At 39.7% G+C, this 23,524-nt stretch overlaps 1 protein-coding gene across 4 annotated transcripts in view; it reads right to left on the minus strand.

Annotated features, from left to right (window-relative positions):
• sorcs3 (sortilin related VPS10 domain containing receptor 3) overlaps positions 1 to 23,524 on the minus strand; it is a 187,809-nt gene that overhangs the window by 19,042 nt on the left and 145,243 nt on the right. For all 4 annotated transcript variants that reach the window (XM_046401487.1, XM_046401497.1, XM_046401506.1 and 1 more), the window contains exons 11-21: positions 22,332 to 22,434; positions 21,085 to 21,161; positions 18,983 to 19,074; positions 17,697 to 17,804; positions 16,342 to 16,459; positions 15,601 to 15,734; positions 13,234 to 13,347; positions 11,645 to 11,816; positions 5,457 to 5,643; positions 672 to 805; positions 28 to 151 (exon numbers count right to left, since the gene is read on the minus strand). In XM_046401487.1, coding sequence (XP_046257443.1) covers positions 28 to 151; positions 672 to 805; positions 5,457 to 5,643; positions 11,645 to 11,816; positions 13,234 to 13,347; positions 15,601 to 15,734; positions 16,342 to 16,459; positions 17,697 to 17,804; positions 18,983 to 19,074; positions 21,085 to 21,161; positions 22,332 to 22,434 — 1,363 coding nt within the window. The remainder of the gene's footprint in view (positions 1 to 27; positions 152 to 671; positions 806 to 5,456; positions 5,644 to 11,644; positions 11,817 to 13,233; positions 13,348 to 15,600; positions 15,735 to 16,341; positions 16,460 to 17,696; positions 17,805 to 18,982; positions 19,075 to 21,084; positions 21,162 to 22,331; positions 22,435 to 23,524) is intronic.

A 23,524-nucleotide genomic window follows, 5' to 3' on the forward strand; every position in this document is an offset into this window, starting at 1 on the left:
GACTAGTAACTACTAACAAATACACACCTTTGACTGCTATGGTTTTGGTGTCCTGCAGAATGGAGTTGGCTGCAGCCACCTGGACTGTGATGGTGTGCATTCCCTCACTGGTGAAGGTGTAAGAGATACTCCCATCCAGCGTTATCAGTGGCTGCAAGCACAAAAGGTACAGGTATTATATAATGTCACTTGTCTCTCAAGCCCATGCCACCACTCTTCTGTACACCTTGCTCTGTTTATCAAAGCTTTTTAGCTCCCCAGCATGCATCCAAGTCTTCCTTATCCATACTGTGGTGTGACATTGATGATCAATAAACAGAATTTGTTTGCCAGTAATATGAACTTTAATTAAGCAGGTCAATTGCAGATTAGCAGCAGAATTGGCTGATTATCCATAACTATTCCAATTTGAAAATACAGCTTTTTAGCCCTACTAGCAATGCAGTGTTTAGGGTGGTATCACCCCTATTTTGGTCCAGATTGATGTCTCAGCAAATTTTAATTGGATTAATATAAAATTCTGTATAGTCATTCATTGTCCCCTAACGTTAGCCTGCTAACCATGTTTGTCATCAGCATGTTAGCGGTGTCTAAATACAACATCACAGAACTTCTACCTGGCTGTAGACAAGCATCTACAGCGTTAATGAGCCTTGTCCTGTTGGAATTACCTCAGTATTGTTGCCTAGCCACCAGAAGTAAGTCACAGTGCGTGAGTGGCTGGGTAAGACCACCGCTGTAATGTTCACCTCCTTGTTCCTTATGACCACAAAGGGGGCAAGAAGCTGGACATGCTCCACTGGACCTATGACAGAAACACCAGAGAGGAGCTGATATCGTGCATGGCTACTTCTAATGAAGAACACTTCACAGTGTGCTTTTCAATTAAAAAAAAACAAAACAAAAACAATTAGCAGGATCACAAATCCAAAGTACATGGGGTATACAGCCTGTTTTGGGAGGGAAATATTAAAACTTTACACACAGGGTTTACAAATAGTTTATAATTTGGTTACTAATGAGTTTATAAACACGCTATAATAGGCTTTTCATATGTTGATGGTAGCTCACTAATTGACAGTTACTGTTTAACACTCATTAATCTTACTGGCGTACTAACACTTAACTGTCGACGTGTAAAACAAAGGTAAACAATATTGCGAAAGACTTAGTGTTTGAGTCTGGTAATTTGATACGCCAAAGGAAACATTTTGACTACTAACCTCTACAGCATAGCAAGTTATATTCAATCATAGCACATATAATAAATGGAATAAGGAAAATAAGCAGGAAATGCACCGGAAAAAAAAAAAAAAAAATATATTTTTTTTTTAGATGTCTTTTAAACTTCTTTAAAACATCAACCACAACTGGGTCCAACTCGTTACATTCAGCAACTTTAAAATCAAAACGTCAAATAAACAAACCACTAATTACAACCAATATCGCATATATAAATGTTCCTCACATGTCATATGAACATACAAAACCACATCCCCATGACTGCATGAGTGTGTGTGTGTGTGTGTGTGTGTGTGTGTGTGTGTGTGTGTGTGTGTGTGTGTGAAGGGGTTAGCCTGTGTTATGTCTGTATATTTGTGAGTGCGTGTGTCAGGGTGCCTCAGTAAGTATTTGAATGAGTTATTGTTTGGACCAGTGTTTCTCATTGTCAACAGACAGGTATTCTCCTGGGAAAAAAAGAAAGTAGGAAGCAAAAATTTGAATATGTAATACACCATTCATTCATTGATGCCCATGCAAACACCCACACACATACAGATGTTAACACGAAATCCTACTTTCCAGATTCGCAAGGGTGCGATGGTGCAACGGGGTCTGCATGAGATAAGTGTTTTTTCAGACCTTAGAGGACCCTTTAAGCACTTGCAGATTTAGAAAGTATCTTTTTCTGACCGACTCCTGCAGTCTCTCAAACCTGGTGAGGGGCAACACTGACACTGGGAAACACACACACACACTGTCCTCGGTGCCAGAAGGAATGGCTCTAACTTCCCCATCACACTTCTATGACTCACTATATGGAGAAGACAAGCTGAGCCACCGACCGATGAGATCTGAGGCTAAACAGTGCAGATAAAATGTGTGCTCACTATTTCACTGCTGCCCTAATTAAGAAAACAGAGTAGAGTAGTGTTATGGAGTGGTACCCATCACTTTTATAGGAAAGTTCAGGTTTTCTCCCAATGTCCAAAGACCTCAGGTGAAATGGTTAAGTGATAGAAACTCCAATACCCTGACCAGACTGAGTGAATATGAAAAATGCATGGTAGGACGGAAGCAAACATTTTGAGAACAAATATAATACAAACTCACAGGAAAGATGTACTCCTTTAAAGAAAGTCTCAGGTTGCTGCCAACTGCGCAGTGATGGATGGAAATTCTTTCTAAAATTGTGAACTCCGCAGCCTCTTTACTCTTTTGAACAAAAATCACAAAGTCATAAAATCTGACTGACAACCTCTCTTTCACTGTGAAAGATTGTCTTTACTGGTAAAATTAGACAGCTGGAGAATTTTATGTCATTCAATACTGGATAAGAGCGCATGAAACAAACACTGAATCATACCATAATGGAACTGTTCTTTCAGTGTAGAACCTGATTTTCATGAAATGAAAAGTGAGTCAAACAGACTTTCCAAATTAGCCTGTCTGAGCCTCACGTTGGCAGGCATACTGAAATTGACTTCGACATGTATAGTGAGTCGAATTAAATGCGCATGCTGTGATGGCAGACTGTTATACTGTTTGTTTGTAACTTTTCTGGTCTCAGATTCCCCCTTTCTTGTTGTTTGTTTTTTAACTGGCTCCAATGATGTCACCAGCGCAAGATGGCGTGCTTGTATCAGAGATATTTTGGCTTCACTTTTGTACAGTGGGATGAAGTGGAGACGCATCGTCCATCTTTATATATGCCAATGGTCCTACCAGCATCATTTCGGGCAACATTTTTCAAAACAATCAAAGAGTTGATTTTCTTTAAGTTGACTCAAAACAACCTGGACAATTTTGTCGGCCTGACACATGCATTTAGCCCCGACTTTGCTCATTTCTTTGTCAATATTTGTCATGAAAGTAGCTAGTTAGCTGTGCAAGCTATACAGGGATATGAGGTTGATGTTTTGGATCTTGCCTACATGACCAGTAGATTGTTTCTCCAAACAGCCATCTGTGGGCACAAAACCAGACATAAAAGCATCCATGCACAGCGTAACATATGAAAAAAATCTGTTGTCTGAAACCAGGCTAAACACCCTTTGTTTTGTGGTCCAAGTCTTCATTGATAAGCCTGTGTTCTGATTTGCACAGCCAAAACCATAAAAGTAAAAGTAAGTTAATTGTAATTGCTTAATTGTATAGAATACAAAAAACAAAAAAATAAGTTGTCGTAGAATGTTTTGCATAGTAAATAAATTCAGTATGAACATTTTGAGTCTTTTCATTTATGCTCATTAAATCATTTTCGCTCAGGTAACCTGGCAACATCACATTACTCTTAAAACCTGTTTGCTGTGGCAGTTTATGAATACATATACATACATATAAGATTTATAGCCCTGTCAAACAGCAAATCCATCCCTTGGAGATGATCAAATGATTGTCTGACTTTGCCTGACACCAAAAATTCCCTGTTAAAAAGTCCTTGTAGATCTGTAAGGTTATGACTCCTAAAAAAAAAGTCACATTCTGACATTAAAAATATGTTGACACCATCATGTATTTTTGACATGGTACCTTCTGGGTAATGCTGTGAACCTCCCCACTAAGAACCTAATAGGACCTGACAGGGGTCTAGGTTGCTTTACACTAATCTCAGGGATGATGTTTCCTGCTGTGGACAGATGTAATACACTAGCTTCATGGCAAAACTCTAGCCAAAGGTTTGTGTAGTGCTGTGGCCTGGGATGTTCTCCTCGCTGAGGCTTCTGTTAGCGCTCATCCTCTTTAACCAGAACTAATCTTTATCCCCACTTTGAGATATTCGGTGTGTGTATGTGTGTGTGTTTATGAGGGAATGAGAGAAGGAGAGAGAGTCATTTAGTATTAAATATGTTCAGCTGAGAAACCATTGTAGTAGTTTTAGGCAATTCCCCTGAAACCATCACCAGCAAGCTGAAATAAATACAGCTAAAGTTATTATTCATATATTGCAGGAATGTATAAATACAATGCACACTGGCTGACATATCAGAAAGACAAGAGGTTAAATTAGAAGGGATTGAACAAAATGAAAGAATAACTAACAAGACAAAACACGTACTGCAGCTTGTATGATTTCCATGGAAACATAAAATTATACACTATTTTACTGCTGGTTGAGCATGAGGATCCTGAAATTTGTTATGCCCACTGCTGCACTTTTAAATAAGTCATTGTTCATGTGTTGTATCCTCAGATAACTGGCAATTAGCTGCAGTGGCCTTAAAGGCCCACTTCTCAGTCTCTATTTCTGCCCACAGTGAAGCCTTGCATAAGCAAGTTTGTTATGACCTTTCCCCCAAACGTTGTTTCTGTTTATCACAGCTGCTATGTTACATAATCCCGTGTGTAGGTCAGTGCAGTTCACTACAGATGAGTTTAGCATGGCTCAACAGAGTGGTTATCATTTGATTAAACATATTTTAGCACCTGGAGCAAAGAGACATAAAAAAATACAAATGAAAAGAACACATTTCTGCTTTAAATTCAATGTTTGTCTCCCTTACGAAGCACTGGTAGGAATGTAAAGCAAGTAAACAAGCAAAATTCGAAATTCTCAAGTGGTTCTGACAATGTACGGTGTAAAGGGCTTGCTACTTAATGGTGAACATCAAATTGTAAACAATTTTATATTTGTATTACTTTCAATAATTATAAATAGAAAAACACAAAGAGAACATAAATATGCTCCAAGCATCAGACAACATATCAACACAATGTCAGCTGGTGATATCTGCCAATCAGGTTTCAATTATAACCCTCCTAAAGATAGGATTTAGTGCCAGTTTGTCATATTAGACTAAATTTGTTTTAGTATGAAAGAAAATGAATGATCACAAAACCTAAGCTAACATAAAGTCATTTTTATTTTCCTCTTACAAACATTTGATAGATAATACTGTAGAACACTGTGCTGTACTGTGCTATCTCTGACTGGTGTTCAGTGCTGTCAAGCAGCTCTAACAACAACAGTAAAATAGAAATATGCTTTTCAGCCCAAAAAGTTGGTAGCGCCTTTTTTTATCCCTGAGTAATGTCTGCAGGCACTCCTTTCAGACTGAATAATATTCCCACAAATTCTTCTATAAGGTAGAGCCTGAGAGCCAAAACCCGTAGGGCAAAAAAGTCCATAAAGCACAAAGTGTGATTAGTTCATTGCTTTGAGTTAACTTAAAAGTTCAACTTGACTCAGCTGCATGTATCAACAATTTTGACAACTCTTTAGCAACAGCACTTACATGTGACATGCAGAAAGAGTGTGGTGGTATCATAACCCAGCGTGTTCTCTGCCAGCGCTGTGACACGAAAGATTCCAGCAGCCTTGTAGACGTGTTTAATCCCCTCCTCGGTCCAACTCAGATTGGAGTATGACACTGCTGTGCCGTCGCCGAAATCCAGCTGAATGTTGGTCCGCAAAGAGTCGCCCTGAAACACATCACAGCAGTACATTCAGCTACAAATGAACACGATGCAGTGACACCAGGTTTTCATGCAAAACCACCCTCACCACCACAGTCAGGGCCATATGAAATGTACTCCATGTACAGAACAGGAAGTGGTGAGTGGTGACACTGAAAATAAAAAGAGCTATGAGGGATAACTGCATAACCTTTGTATATGTCTTACACACAAGGCATTTCAAAAGACAAAGAACACCTTGTTAGTCAGACACATGACCCACAGTTTGATCCGGTCTTAGTCACTGGCTCAAACTCTCTGTGAACGGACATTAGTGTAATTAGCAGATCTGGTGCGAGAATCTTATTGAGAAGTGTTTAGTTGAGCAAATAAAAGAGCAAGAGGTGGAGCAATAGGACTGTTTACACCGTTGCAGACTAAAGTCAGCCGCTACAAAAATCTAAAAATTTGCAGTTTCTGAGAAGAAACACAGTCAAATCAGTGTGGCTACAATCATCAGAACAAAGTTCTCCGAGCTCTTGGCAAGAGTGATTTATGAGAAGAAGCCATGTCACCCAATACAGTTCATAAAATAGATTTACTAGACCACTCTAAACTGCACTTGCACTAATTCCTTTCGGCAGGATACAAACGAATAGAAAAACACAACACCAAATACAGTCGGGTGTATTGCCAGTCATCCCTTGCTCAGACTTAATTGGCCTGTAAAGCTGAAACACCACAAATGAAAGCCACATCTCGGACACTGAGGCACAGAACAGTCACCTTCGTAACACTTGTAACATGTCAGAAGTGAATAAGTGTAATTTTAGAGTCAGTGTTGTTTCTGTTCGTTTAAATCATAGACTGCTATTTGCTTGTTCATAATTCTAGTACTTTGATATAATTGCATAGTTAAATAATTAGAGTTGTTCTTCAAGTTAATTATCTTCAATGCTAAAATCACTAATGTGGAAAATGTGGAATTACTACTGGTGGTTTCAAAAGTTTTGTGTGACTAGTTTAGCAGAAAATTGTGTCAGCCAGCTTTTTGTTTTGAACAAATTTGGCAGATATTCATTTGCAAAACAAACAGTTTGGTAAACATTAATCAATTAGTGAAAAAACCACAAAACTTTGTTCAAGGAGTCTTTGCAGACATCTAATTTGCTTAGATGTTAATTTATGAATAAAATAATTCTTCCAGTCAGCTTTGATTTCTAATGATCTAGATGCTCATCAGTCAGAAAGCTGTGTCCCTAAATTCTTAATGTCAAAGTTATTTCATATTTTAATATCATTAATGTTAAGAAGGTGTGAGATTGCTGTGTATATAAATGACTGTGTCAGAGTGTGCCCATATGGGTGTGTGTACACTATGTGCACACCACCCCACCATGTTTGCCTTTGCATGGTGTGTGAGTCTTCAGCTGCCTGCACGATTTCCTCTGGGAATCACATCTGGCACTAACCGAGGATCAGCACACAGCGCAAATGTTGGTGGCTCCAGCTGCCACGGCGACCAGAGCTGCTCTCAACCCCCCGAGCCTGCGAAGGCAAACTCCCAAGCTCCCCTTGGCACGCTGTGGCACAATGTTACTGGGATCTTCACTCGCAACACTACATTAGCAAGCCGACTTCGCCAAAATGCACATTGAAAGAAAATAAACCCACCGATTGTTAATTTTCTCCTCTCTAATCTTATGCTCCCTCCATCTCTTGCTACCTGATTATTTGCGTGCCTCTGAGTGTGAAAACACGAGAGGTTTGGTCCAGGCTTATGGGGATGTTTCATGTGACTTTGCCTCGAAAACGATATCTTCGAGAAGTGGCTGGAGAGAAGAGACAACAGCTAACGACAGGGTATGACAGTGCAGGCATTGTTATGTGTTGTAATGAGCTGGCGTGCAAACAAGCCTCAGTTTTGGTGGTTCCGATGTCTCCCTGCTCTTCTCTGTGTCTGCTGTCCATTCTGTGTTCACGCTTGCTCTCTATATTGGCCACAATGGGACCCACTAATCTGCATGAGACTGATGCTGGCCCTTCTCTCTAAATGTCACTCTTTGTGTGCATGTATCTCCCAGGGCTGAGCAGATCCAAACACATCATGCCTGCAGCCTTGAGGCTGGGACGTTGGTGCTGGTTCGGAATGAAAGCGCTGTTGTATGGGTCGACAAGGATTTGGACAGACAGGGCCAGCATTTGTTCAGGTGCATGTCAAACCTGAAACCACAATGGTAAAGAGCTCAGTGACAACAAGCACTGCTGCTGTGAATAATTCTGTAGTGAGATTGTTACATTTTTCCCATGTTCAAAAGCTTTTGATGAAAGATTTTCATCAGAGAAAAAAAAAAACTATTTATTCAGACAATATCTATTAATAAAGAGTGAAATCTCATTTGAAGTACTGTTGTTTAAAGCTGTACAAATAAACACATTTTGTATCAGCAATGCACAGTAGAAGGTGTCACTTCTACACCCACAATGAATTATCACCTAATTTTTGAGTCCCATCCTCTCTAACAAGTCTTTTAGCCTGTTTTGGTTGTTGTTGCATTGCGGCTGTGTTGGCTTTGCCCTCATGTCACGGTCTTGTGGTCCGATATAAGATTTTAAAATCCACCTCGATTAAGTACATGACAGCAGGCAGCTAGGTGTTTACTTTTCACGTTTCTCCCATGAACTAATTTTCTCTAATAGTCAAACATCTTATATTGTGACAGCACAGAGATGGAAAATGAATGCTGAAGTAAATATTTTAGCTGGAAATCCTCAGTAGTCGCGCCTGTCATGTTCTATCACAATGTTCATCGGCAGGAGATTCCATCTAGCTTTTCCACTGGGGCAGAAATACATTTCACAAAAAGATAACATGAGCAAGAACAACTGTAGAACATTTCCCCCGAAATGTGACTAGAGTGCGAAACAGAGAAGTGGCTGATAAAAATTCGAACTGACAAAACATTTGGTAGGCAGATCACAGGGAGATCATATTAAGTGAGAAGGAACCGCTGTGTGAGTCATTTGAACTTGTAACCAATCTGAGTACTAAACTCAGGCTGCCATGTCACGTGGGGATGGCCACGCAAAGGGCAACAGGGATTTGGACCACAAATCTACATCAAGCTGAATAATAAGTGGCTAAAATAAGAGACTTTAATAGTTATAAATAAATGCTTTCAAGTTTTCACACCTTAAGGGGATAATTAAAAAGCTATAAAAAAACCCCTCCTAAAATAACAGCTGAAAAATCTCCCTGAATTTTTGAGTAGAAAAGTGTCTCTCTGATGAAGAGTACAAATATGAAATTGTGTTCTCCAACTGGCAGTGCTTTAGTTAGATCAGCACTGCCAAACCAAGTGAAGCCAAATCTGATTAATGACATCACCAAACCAAGAGGGAAGCCAGTTTATCCACAGACAGGAAGTCAGTGCTCACTCTGTGTCCCCATCTGATTCTATCAGTCAAACCTGTTGATTAAAAACTCAGTCTGTGTTTTCAGGCTTTAGTCTTTAGTCTGGCAACATGCTGAAACAGTCAGGATTTCACATACTGAGGTCATGAGTCTAAATCTTCAGGTCAGAACTCGTCTACTTGCTGCCCGTATTTCAGAAAATGTCAAAGTAATCAGTTACATTATCTGTGACGGTTGCTACTAATACAAAGAGTGTAAAGTATTTATGTGCATATGTTACTAGTGTATTCATTTAAAAAGTCAGTCATGCTACGGGTAAATTTGACCAGCAAATAACATTAAGGTCCAAAATGGTGACCACTACATGTTGGTTTAATGACCAATAGTGCAATTATCTGACCTCAGTGACGTGACGTGAAGTTTGGAAACAGAAATACGAGGACATTAAAAAGTGCAATAAACAATTTTACATAGATTTATTTGCCGGACTATTTCTTGTGTTAGTAATTGAAGAACAATGAGCACAGACTCCAGGAAATTACACTTTCTTTAAGGGAAAAACTGAATCAAAATATCAGCCTATAAAAACTCAAAAAGCTTAATTTGTGTGTAACTGTAGTAGATAAACACTTATCAGGTCATCACAAAAAAACACTCATGTTCACAAAGACAGGACTGAGGACATGACTTCTGTGTCCGCAGCCGTGGCAACAATACTCACATAACGGTTAGCATATCGTTAACGCTACATATGTGCATCGTTTGGATGCAGCACCAGACTCAGGTGTGTTGACGGCTGTTACTGGGGAATTTCTACAAGCCAAAGGTACCGCAGTGAAGTGTTGAAGTCTTGCAGTCAGTTTGTTGACTTACCGGTATTTGTATAACGCCATCATGCAGTTATTTGTGTTTATGTTGTCATGTACTTACTTGTATTTTGAGCAAATATGAGCTCATGCATATAAACAAGACTTGCTAAATACCAAGCGAGATGAAAAATGTCTCAGTGCTATATTCCTATACGAATTCTTTTTTCCACAAGGACACTTAACCCTAAACACCGAGCCATTTTCCCTGTGTCTCTGTCCTTTGATGTCAAATATGAGGAGGCAGTCAAATTTTCATGAACTGTTTGCGATTTGCTTGATGTTATTTAGGCACAAGGCGATCATTTCTCTGCCAGCTGCTTAGTGAAAAGTCACTTTCTTCTACAAAGCCCATCTGCAGCTGTAATTACTGCGTTGCACTTTTCTCAGCAATTACATAACAATCATATGTACCATGTTTCTATCTTTTTTTTTTATTTCTTTTTTATTTTTAAATGTGAGTCTTCTACCCATTAAATATTTAAGGGCACTGGCTCTCAAGAAGAAATGCAGCCAGGGCAGACTTCATGAATATAAATTAAACTTTGAATTCATCTGGAGAATTTTCTCAAATAGGGCTGATGCCACAAGGATTCTTTACCCCTCCCTCCTTTAATCACTTTGCTCTGACTCCCTCCTCCTCTTTCCATCAGACAATCGCCATCATAATGAAGGAAACAGGCCTCAGTTCCTATACTTATTACACAGTAATATGACAACTGGGACTGGACAAGACCCCAGGGGATGCGTAGTTACCTTGAGCTGTTGCAGTGGCAAGAGAACACACCTCTTGCTAATACCCCAAAGCCTGCGCTTGTTATCAACGGCCTACATTCTGTCTGACTAACATGTGCAGCAGTTTCCAAGTGACAAGGTAGCCTGGCAGGCCTGGCTCTGAACACAGTGGCTCTCTCTGACTAACAGGGTCTCTGGTGAGCTCTTTTGCTTCTGCCGCTGGCTCAGAACTTTAGGATTGCGTGGGTGATTGGAAACTGTTTGACTCTGTTAAACTTGGGAGTATTTAGAATGAGACTTCCTTGGAATCATCGGCTCACTCAAATTTCAGCATTCATGCTCCAGGGTCCTGCTAACAATATCTTACAATGTTTTATACACAGAGTGATATGCCTTTAAACTTAGTTTCACGGTTCACCTTTGGTCGTATTCCTTGTTCTGCAATAAGAAACACAATGACTTTTATTTTATGTGCCCTTACAGGTCCCATGTGTATGACAGGCTACCTGTAAAATTGATACTCTGAACAAATGAGGGGCAGTATATCTTCACAGTAACCACTAACCGCTGCTACCTGTAGCTATCTCTAGCTAGTTAGCATGATTAGCTGCATAGCTAGAAGTCTGGATCCAGTGGGTATGGGCATCAGATCCTTGCTCAGTAGCCCCTTATTGAATACGGCCAGACCAGGGCTAAACACAACATCCAAGACTGACCGAGACCAGTCAGTCAACAAAGAATGCCAGTTAACAAGGTCTTACAGGGGCTCCGATCAGGACTCTTACTTCAGGCATATTGAAAATATTGTGGGTTCAGGTGGGGACTGGAGACACATGAAACAGGAGAGCAGCGAAAAGAATGGCTTGATTCCACAAGGCATGGTGATATGTGGCCATTCTAGACAGTGCCTCTGATCAAAAGGCAGCTAAATTAAAAATCCATAGCATAAATCAGTGCTTAGGGAAAACCTGTAGCTGGACTAGTAAAAGAACCAAATTGGTTGTGTTCTCACCTCATCCAGATGCACCAGGAAGGTCACATTGTTGCCCAGGTTGGCGGTGAGTTTTCCATCTTTGGTGGACAACATGAGTCCTTTAGGAGGTCTGTTGGGGCACTGTTGCTTTCTGGCCGTGTACATTTCTTTAACTCCTTTAGTGCAGTTGTTCAACACCACTTTACGGTACCTTTGGAAAGAAATGACATTTCTTGTTTGTGTATCATTTTTTAAAATCTTTTCTTTCAATTTCCCCCCCCCCAAATTTAACATGTTAAGATCTACACATTCCTTTAGTTTTTGAGTGGATCCCCTCGATGCTACATGAGTTTGTGGTTTAGACTCAGCAGAGAGATGTTTTGCCTTTCAATTGCAAAAACAGACTAGATGACAACTGACAACACAAGCTGTGTCAGAGGCTGAGACACAGCTTAATCACAGCAGTGGTGAATAAAACACTCCCACTGCGTTTAAGCTTTTCAATGTGTCTGTCCCCTGGGGAGCCTCCAAACTAACACAGAAGGCACGTCTGGCTGCCACAAGAAAGAAATATCGTATTGAAGTAAACTGTGTCTAAACCTACATTGTGTACTATGGTTAGGCTTTATGGATGTGGCAGTATCTGGATACCGATATAAGTATAACTGAATTGAGTGATCACAAATTTAACAGAACGTAGGGATGCTCCGATCAGTTGGGAAATGCTCAGTATTCACTGCATTGATTTATGTTTTCTAGTTGATTAACAGTCGTGAAATGTCCTAAACAGTGTATTCAAAGCCGTATTCTTCACGGTTACACGACCATCTCACCACTCTGGCTTCTAAGGTAGTTTACACCAGCGGTGGAGGCGGTACTTGGATCCATTATTTAATGCAAGGTCATGCAGTTTTTAAATAAGAAACAGCTTACAAGTTATAAAACACCATTGTTCAGTTCAGTACACTTAACAGTGTTCCCCAAAAGCCTTACTTGTTTTGGTATGGTGGCTAATATTGCTGCGTAACTGACATTATTATTTCAAGTTTAAGTTCAAGCTCTTAATTGTCTTCTGCACAACAACAACATCAAACAGACTTTAAGATCGTGCAGCAGCTATACTATAGGAATATAATATATTGTACAACATAAAATAAAATATGACACTTTGTAATGTTACTAATACAATGTACATTAGTAACAATGGAAGTAAGGATGTTTGTGGACTTCATGGATCTTGTGTAAGTGTGCCACTGTTACACTAATTTTAAGCTTGGCACAGATAAACATGTTGTTGTCTTTAAAGCAGGGGTGGCTAAACTTTAGCCCTTGGAAGGCAAAAAACGAAATCTAATGGGGGGGCAACTAGCTTAAAGCAAGCACCTACTGTAGTGTATTGTAAAAATGTAAGCAGGCCCACAGACCCCACTTTGTGCTTGCTGACTGAAGAAATTCTTGAGAAATTAAGACAAATTAACTGCACGATTATCCTGTATTTATCACTCCTAGCAGCAATTGCTGCCATTTCACAAAAGTTCTGCAATTTCATTTAAGGCAATTAATTAATAATATGCACATGAATGTTATATGTAAATATGAATTCCTCGAATCACACAGTCGTCACTCACCCTGTGCTGTTGAGGTAGTTCTGACCCTGGCTGCAGCTTCTGGAGACAAAAGAAGGGTTGAACCAGAAGGCGGGTCGGCAGTTCCCGTCACCACGCCGCTCGTATCCATAATCACTGTTGAACAAGAAAGAACATCCACACGGCACGTGATCAATATCAGCATGTGAAAAGGAAAATACTGTCATACAGTGCGCTATATGTCTCTTTAATACTGGTGACCAGGGGCCTGTCTGGCACAGGGACACTTCATTATTATGTATTGATTGAGGCCACTGTTGACAAATGCATGAGAGCAGCGTGAAGCAGTGTGTGGAATCACACCGCGGAGGAGCGTTTGTTACCATACAAAAGGGTGACAAACACTCACTTGCCTGCTAGCGTTTCCAATCACAACATGATTTACATCTAATACAGCAAGTTAAGCAACTGCCCATTCTAATAACAGTCACGACATTGATTTATCAATTAACCACCAAAGCAGAACAAATAAACAAAACCAACAGACCAGCGAATGACTAGTCAAGTTTGATTCTGTGATTACAACAGTGTGAACTGTTCATTAACAAGCTGTCAATGCAGAGGTTAGTATCATGGTGTCTTTGGGACTATACAGCTGTATGGTTACTACCACAGTTCAACTGACAGCTTTCACAACAGCCTAAACAATTAAACTAGCACAACCAAACAGGTTATTTGTGCTGTAAAAAGTACAAGGTTTTCTAATTTCCCAATTTAGATCATTCCATATCTAATCAAAGAATTAGTAAACAACATTAAGAATCAGACTGAGTATCCAGTGTCAGCTTTCACTGCCTGATAGTTTTTAGTCCAGTAGGTTTAATATCAAGCTTTAATCTTTATGCTGTGTATCCAATATAATGATAGAAAAGCACTTCTTGCAGGCAGGTTTCCACCTTGCATAGCGCCACTTCAGCTGTGGCAGACAGACTCTTCACACCTAGAATTAAGTTAAGGGATTTGAGCTTTTTCTACGCTGCTGTTTTTTAAAATCCCCATTTTAGAATTTTAAGCATGCGCTGAATAATCCCCTGCAGAGAGAGAGAGAGAGACGAGGCAAGATAGACAGGCAGAAATCAGACTGACATGGAGAGAAAATAAAACAAACTTTACAGTAGTTCAGTGGGAACCAATTAGCATTCACTCTCTGACCCTCTACAAACACTATTTACATAACTGCTGTAAGTTGGGATGGCTTTTTTTCAGTTCCCTGTCATTACAAGATAAAAAAAATACAACCATTTAGGATTTGCATACAAATTGAAACTATTTGCACACCCACATCGTCTCAACAGAATTAAAAGCATAGCGAGCTCGCAGACAGACACTACAGAGACAGACATTAGGAGCAAATTGTGTACAACGATCCCAAACTTATCAGATTAGTGAAAGAACACACAGCAAATGGAGTAAATTAATGAGACACATGAATTGCATATACAATGGGTCCTCCTTAAAGGGCTTCAAATTAGCCTACAGGATGAAGAGTGAAAATGGTTTTTTGCATGGAACTCCTCTCTTGTCTGGGCTGAATTGTTCAGTTCTTGCACTGTTAATTCGTTCTAGATGACAGAAGACACTAAGTAATAAATCACCCACTTTACATATTTCCCCCTTGCCCTCAGAGGTTTATTTTGAAACAGAGGAGACCATCTCTAGTTTGTAATTTTGTCTGTGTTGCATCAAGATAGTTTTCTTCAAAATATGCCAGTACCCACTCAGCGGGTTTAGTAACAAATGTGGTTATTAGAAAACCATTAAGAAATTAAGTGAATGTAAACACAGAGTGGTCTAAAAATAGCACAAAACGGTTCCATTCTTATCTAATCTGTGCATTTTGTTTGCCTATTTCACACCAAATTCAGCTTATAAAGTCACAGGGCTGTGGTAATGTGAGTGGGTTTGTGCATTGGTAGGTAATATCATCCTACAGAGCATGTTAGAGTGGACTGGGATTTAATGGAAACCAGGTGATTGGGCCTGAAGAGATAAATGGCTACTGAAGTGTAGCTGTGCGTTCTAAGAAGTCAGAGCTGTTTTTACCTTTACTTTGACAACCAGGAGCTTTTGAATGAACTAGCATTTAACTAAATGACCTGCTGAGTCACATTCATGCTGTTACAAGCTCTCGCATTTGGCAGCTGCCCAGCAGATAAATAATTAAAACACTAACGTATTGAGAAACTCTATAAAGATTAACTTGCTTTGAAAGGAGCGCTGTCTGGCAGAGCAGGAGAACAAGCGTTGTTGTTAATGAAGCGCTCCTTCAGCAGACAATGGAGAGAAACATAATCCCCCTCGACGATTATGAAGAAGGGAGCTATTGTACAAAGCCACACAACATCTTACCATTCAAAATCATGAGCTCGGCAAATACAGGACTCTGCTGAGAGGATTCTGGAGTAGTCCTTTCCCAGCATGCAGTAGTTTCCAGGCCGGCGCTTCATGTAAATTTGCTTTTGTCCCATCACACATGGCTCACCCTGTTGGCACAATAAGCACCATAACTACAGTGAGTGACATGAACATTATAATAACTGGTACATGTGCATGTGCTCAGCTGGGGCTGTCACAATATCACATTTTTACTTCGTGATTATTGTGGCCAAAACTATTCATGATAACAATGCTGTCACAACATCTAAAAGAAAATGTTAAAAAAATGAACAAAAACATATAATCTAGTTAAGCTCAATTTAAATAAATAAATTCATTTCATTTTCTTTTTTTATGTTACGTCAAAATGAATATTTTCTCATGCATTTTCCTGCTTCAGTGTAACAACAACACTTTAACTAATGTTGAGCTGAAAACCTTATTTGCCCCACAAATTCATATTTAACATTGTTTACTGTGTCTCGTTTAGACAAATGAATTACACTCAGAACACGATGCTAGGGACGTGTAGAGAGAGTCTGCAACCAGAACTGTATAAGTGCACAAAAAGAACAATTACTCTTACTGAATAGTGATAAACAGAAGATTGACAAGGCCTAACTGGATTACTTACACTGTCTTATCGTATTGCATATTATTAACACACATCAAAGACATCGGTGACATCCCTGTGTGTGTATATTTTCTCCTAACCTGGTTGTGCAGGTGCCAGGTCTGATAGTCTTCCTCTGTGCATTTCCTGCTATAGATGGACTTGTAATCTATCTTGATGAGCTGCCATTCAGAACGATGGCTGAAGTGTCCAAAAAATCTGCAGAGGCAAATGATACAATTGCTGTAAATCATAAGAGACAAGTCTGTTACAACATATGAGATTACTCAAACAATGCGAGGCAACAAAGTATGTCCAAGTGTTAAAGGATAATTCAGATTTCTCCCTCATTTTTGTAGTTTTGGCCATGAATTCCTACCAACAGAAATCACTGCTCAGTCAGATTATCTAAACCAGTGGTTCCCAACCTGCACTAGTGAAATTTAACTTAGAACATTTGCTCAAGTATAGTACTCAAGTACAGTCTTTCACTACATTTCAAAAAATATTGTACTTTTGACTCAGTTAATTTAACGGTCTTTCTGTCAAGTTGCTTTTTACATTGAGATGTCACAAATTCATCAAATAAAAAACATTGTTTAAAGATTAGACCAGTGGTTCTTGACCTTTTTTGTCCACTGATCCAATTAGCAGTGTCTAGTTTGGTTCCCACAATGTGATTTGCTATGACTTGCTAACAGTTCCACCAAAGAGACATTTCTCCTCTAAACCTCTCACTGGTGTCATTTTAATAACCCTCTGAGGTCCAAAGTGGTAAAATTATCCAATATTTCACAAAGAAAGCAAAGATTCGTTAAAAGTCTGAAAGATCAATCCAATCAGACCTTTAACCACTCTTACTCTCATAACAAGATCATAACCTCTGGTGATGAGTCACAAGCTTCATTTTCAGAGGTCATAAGCCAAAAAGGTTGGAGACCATTGCTCTAAAACATTACATTTAAAAGTGAAACCAAAGGTCAGTTCATTAAAATGTCACTAACAGTCCAGAGAGCTTGAATATCTTCCAATTAAGTCTCAGACAAATAAATTCAATAAATAATAACAATGACAAGAGTAAAATTGCATGCAGTCGTGACTTTTCTTTATATAAAAATACTTCCAGTCTGAAGCCACGCAGTCCCATTAAGTAATTCCTCCGTGACAGACCCATTGGTCAAGCGATATAATATCCACAAGGGTCTGACTACCAGCCTACATGACCCTTTACCTGCCCCTCAGAAATGCAGCTTAATAAAGACTGAATACCACAGACATCTGAATGCACAACTTTCCTTCAAATGTCCTCTGAGTGTCCAGCCTGTCTATGAAGAAATAACTTACAGGGCTGAGCAAAATAGAGAAAATACTCCTCCCCTTTCGATGAACTTCTCCCAAAAATCACAGAGAAATCAACACCTTTTAACATTTGTCTTTTTGGATTTTCTGGACTCACGTCATGATTTGGTTCTCGGCTCCAGCGTCCACCAAGACTCCATCCACGAACAGAGGCACCGTGGAGAAGCTGTGCTGGGTCCACTGCCTCCCCTCGTCAAAGCTGATCCTGTGTGTCAGAGCACATTTACATCACAAATCCCGCAACACTGAAGGCAGGAAAACAGACGCTCTCTATTAGACCCTGGTCATAGGAGGGGATTTAGGTGGGGATCAGGATCACTGACTTGTCTCAACAGACGAGTCTCCGAGTCTCTGTGCAATTACCTACTATAGCTTTGGGTAAACATCAAAAAGCTGAGCATTAAAGAGATATTTAAGAGACAGTCTGTCTGTTTGTCAAAGCTAAGATGCACAAAACTGCTTTCAGAGCACATGTCAAAACGGAAAAGAGTGATGTCACAGGGCCGTGGTAACACAGGGGTGAAAAACAAGACTAGAATAGAACTGTTTCATCTTCAGCTACAAAACTGGAGAGAGAGAAGTAGGAAAAAAAATTGGACAGCTTTCATCATCGTGGCCTGAGCTCTATTGATTCTGACAGCTTATCAACATTGGTGCAGAAGTGAGAACAACTAGGTGTACCTGAGTGTGACATGGGTTGAAAGACTGCTGAGCCCTGTGCTTGGAAGTAAAAAAAAAAAAATCCTTCCATGTTCCTTCAGTAGAAAAAAAAACCTACTGCCTTCATTTGGATAAAAGCAGAGAGTACGCACTAAAAAAGAGTTGACATGCACCTATTATGAGATTCAGGCTGGAAAAGTGTTTAACTGAACACTGGCTGGGGAGGTAATACTGCTCCACTGCTGCGGTACAGTGGATGTGAAGGTGCACAGACTTCTTTCTATCTGTCTTCTTTTTCCCCGCGTCCTCTACCATTGCATTTAAATGTACTGGGAGACAGAAAAATCCAGCCGGCTACACTTCACTGGCTCTGAAACAAATTTCAAAATTGTTGCAAAAGTGACCGGAAAACAGAGGCACAGCCGTTTGGCAACAGGAAGGCAACGAGTTAATGAAAACACCGAAATGGATGTGTGTATGAGTGTGTGTGTGCAGGGGGTGGGGTGTCTCAGACTGTTGGATGTTAATGATAAGTGGCTTGAAAAAAAGAATCACTCAGATTAGACTTTTTTGCAAGAAAGGCAGACAAAGTGCATCACTAAATGGATCAAGTGTCATAATATATACATGCTCATATTTTTAAGTGATGCATTAACCTAAAAATACCTGTGAAAAGCAATTTAAGAAAGGAAGAGTGTCCAAAAAAGCTGTATATGGACGTACCACAAGTGTCTTGTTGGCACTGACGGCTGTTTGACGGCGACAAGGGCGCCTCCTTTGTCCAGAAACCACACATTGTGCTCCTCTTCAAAAATCTGAACAAACACATGCAGAAATTCACCCTCATGGTATTGACAAATACAACAGGTAAAATATTATTCAATTTCAGGATTTGCAATAAACCCTGAGAAAAGCAACTGACCATTGACTAAGCCCCACCAATAATATCTTAGCAAACCGAGGCTGTGTCCGAAATCGTATGCTTACGTGTTCTAAATGTAACATCAAAGTGAGTGTGCAGTGTGTTTCAGCTGCACAGTGTGTGGACTTTGTGCATGCAAGAAATGCCCCGATGTATACTAGGTTGTCAAGAATTATTGAGTATGTGGGCTGAGCTTTCTGCAAAGACTCAACTGCTCCTAAATGCATCTCTTCAGACTGTGTTTTGGTGAGACAGCTGAAGCACCGCGCTGTAGTTTACTAGTAGGAGTGTTTTACAGTTTTCATATGCTATTTCATCTTTAAATTTACTTATGAAAATTTTATTAAGTGAAACTGTGTAGATTGTAAATGCTGAGGTTTACAAAAATTCCCAAAATTAAAAAAAAAAAAACCTCAACCATTTCTATTCCAGATGAGTAGTGCCAGTAGCTGGCCAGCGGGCCAACTGGCTTGCTGGCCAGCTTACAGGCCTCTCTTGCCTCACACACAGACCACTGCAGACAACACAGCTTCATTTCAGCAACATTTGTATATACTGTCTGTCATACTGTATTTATTCTGTTTATTTCCCATTATCATTAAAGTTAAGTGCAGTTTTACGTAAATTGTATAAGATAATGCACATAGTCAGAGACAAATTGTCACATATAGTTGCTTTTCTGTATGTCGAAAGTAGCTGCTAACGTTGCCATCATCGATCTAATAGTTATTTTATCTTGATCAAACATGGATCACAAACTATAGCCTTTACCGTTCCCTCCTTTTCTTTCATTTGCCTTGAAATAATACTTTTCATTACATTATGTGGAAGCAGTAAAGTTAATGGAAATTTGGGACGAACAATTATCATTCAATGATAGGCAATGTTGTGATCGACAGTCATGTGGTGCAGAGAAGACATATTGAGTATACTGCAATGTAAACAGTCTGCTCATAACGGCATAGTTATTTGTTCATCTGGTAATTAGTATGCAGTATATACTGACTGACTATGAATGAGGCAATATGTTAGTACATGATTTTGAACATAGTCCAAATTTACCCTATAGACATATCACCGCCAGTCAGGCTTACTGCAACTGCTCATTTCTGGTAAACTCAAGGCATCATTTTCTTTAGACTGTGGCCCAAAAACTAAATTAGGTTTTCAGCTGAACATTAGTTAAAGTTTTGCACAAGTGTTGTTGTACTGAAGCATCAAAAATGCATTTTCAAGGAAAGAGATTCATTTTGATGTATCAGAAAAAAAAGAAAATTCAATCTGGTGTAAGCTATGTCACTCCACTCTGGGTTTTCTATCCAGAAGTCACTGAAAACAAACATTGTGACTGAGTCTCTACAAAGCTTATGAATTTTTTAGTTTGAATTTTCCAACCAACTTAGGAGTTAATATGATGCTACATCTGACATTTCAGTCGGTAAAAGAGAAGGTTGCTGTATACAAATAAAGTCTTCATTTGTTTACTTGTGTCTAAAATCGAGGACCTATTGTTTCAAAAACTACTGTAAATTTAGAGTCATGAGTTGTTAACTGATAAAAAATCACATTAGCTGTTTTTCTACGCTTTTCCAGTCTATTCCAGGGTTTCAGTTGCCTAAACCAGGACAATGTAACAGTGAGTCAGCATGCCCAGTACTAGGAAACTGAAAGTGGAGCAGCTGAATAGGATTCAGCCATCAGTCATTTTATTATAAGGCTGCACATCTATATTAATTGCTGGAGCAAAAAGCTCCAAAAGGAACATTAGCGAAGGGCAGTGGGCCTTAGCAAAGTGTCAGATGACAAACTGAAACCTGATACATTTGGAAAACCATGACTGTCATGTTTCAAACTGTTGTACAAGTCTGTTGGCTGGTTGCTGGTGTGATGGTGTGAAGCTCACCTGTCTCCAGCTATTGCCAGCATCAGATGATATGAACATGCCAACGTTGTTGTAAGACAGCTCTGCTCCAATGTTCCCTGCAGTGGAAAAGCCAGCAGAATATGGGACACAACAAAACTGCTGTGAAGATCACAACACAAAGGGCCATATGTGTTTTAAGTACATGATGCCAATCACACCACGTCTGTGATTAATTTATTCCTCTGGCTGAATTCCCAGATCAGCTTGCTGTCTTGTGATTCATGTGAATAATACAGCGAAGACCCTAAGTTAATTCCTATGGATGCCTGCATCACTCAGACAGTATAATTTGAGATGTGGAGGAGGGCGGGGGCCTCGTTCGCTCCGGCAGTTTGCAATGTTACAACACATTGCCTCCAAAGCTTTTTTTCCTGCGAGTATGCAGCGAGTGAACTAGCTTGCTTTGTTGATCTGCTCTACTATCTTGGCCACGGCTCAGTAAATAGGCATGTGTTTGATCTGGATGGTGTTTGTCATGTTGGTGAGACGATCTCTGCACCAGCTGACGTCTTAAAAGGCGCAGCGGGCAAACTGAATAGCGGTGCCAAGGCAAAGGCTCGGCCAGCAATACACACACGCGCAGGCACACTGTGCAAGCATGGCAGCAGAGATGTATGTTTATTCAGCGTTCACACACACACACCAAAGACAAAACAGACACATCCAAAGACAAACACACACTCATGCGCGTACACACACACAGACAGCAACTCTAACCCCTACGCAGCAAAAGCCGGACATTTTCTGCTGACAACATCACTGGTGCTGCCCATCTGTTTTGTCTTAATTCTGTTTCATTGCTTTGACTCTTTCAAATGCTTCTTCCATTTGCAGGCACGCAGACACTTCACAACACAAAGTGTCGCCTGCTCTCACAGACAAATAACTGGCTGGGCGACGTGTCAGTAAAACAGGTGGACATGTGATTCTCAGCATGTTTGCCTGTGGAAGAGTTGGAGACCCTGCAGTGCACTGTGTGCAGTGCAGCTTAAAGACAGAGACTAAAGAGAGAGGGCATGGAGGGGTCACATCACTGCTGCATTAATTAGTCTAGTAGCTGGCCGGAAGGGTCACAGCTGATGACTCTTCATCCAAAAGCCCTGCTTTCATAATTTGAAATGCAAATATTTACTAGTAGCAGGCTAGAAAAGTTGATTTTTTTTTCTATCAAAATATTTATTACATTTTTTTACCATGCACAACTGGCGTTAAGTCTTTCGTCTTACCTGTGGCAACGATTATCCCTGGTGCAGAGCTCTTGGTGGAGATTGTTCCTGACAAGTAAGGGTTCTCTGACATCTGCAGTTGGAGATGGAGTGAACAGAAGGGCTGTAGAAGAAGAAAAAGAAACATGTGAGATATGTTGACACAGATGTCAAAATATTGCATATTCATGTGAATAATAACATTCATAAAACCAAGAATTATTCAGCAAGAGTGTTTGTCACTTTTTCTGTGGGGGACATATTACACTGGATCACATTTACAGTAAATATGATACAAATGAATTTTATTCTCACAGTGAAATTTGGAAATTCTCAGTTTCACAGATTAGATGGTGATTATCATTATGAAAGTGACAGGAGCAGAACAAAAACAAAACCATCAAAAACAAGGCAGATTCATTAGTTTCCCAAAGCGAACCAAAAGTGCTTTCATAAGTTTTACTAATTGCATTTAATCTGTCATTAATACAAAGAGCGATGGAATTTGCATTAAAGTATGAAGCCAAGTCTCCAGGGCATGCACACAACAGAAGACAATTACATTTGTTCACAGAGCAGAATAAAATGTTGCTGCTTTCATCTTTGCAGCAGACAGCGTGTCACTGGTGTAAGGACATCAAGGGCAGTGGGACTGAACAGGGTAATCAAAAGGAATCTACAACAGTAATTAAAATGTCACATGAATGCACAATCACAGGCAAACTGTAAACCACACCGCATGGCCCCAAAATCACCTGTTAAACAGCATGAAGTCCCCCTAATGCCTCAAACATGATATCTCCTCACAGTCATCCTGTTAGTTTTAGTTGCAGGGAGGCTGCCTAATGAGGAACAAGACACTGTCAACGCATGCAGCATATCTCGATCTGCCAGCGCTGCACTTAATCTGCCTCAATTTTATTGCACAATTTGCAATTTTACACCATTGATAAACACCTCTATTAAACACTAATATTAGGTTTTGCCACAGTATGACTCCAATGCACTAACTGCTAAAATTTAACTATTAAAAAATTTTGTTTTTATAGGTTCTTGTGCATCAGTTTGTTTGTTTTTATGTTAACAAAAAAAATGCAGATTATTGCATTACCAATTCATTTTCTGATAATTTCAACTCTACATGCCCCTATTAGCATGTGGTTATTATACTTTTTGTCCACTAGAGGGCATTCCAACGTTATTAGTAAATGTTC

The sequence above is a fragment of the Scatophagus argus genome, chromosome 2 (assembly GCF_020382885.2).
Source record: "Scatophagus argus isolate fScaArg1 chromosome 2, fScaArg1.pri, whole genome shotgun sequence".
NCBI lineage: Eukaryota > Metazoa > Chordata > Actinopteri > Scatophagidae > Scatophagus > Scatophagus argus.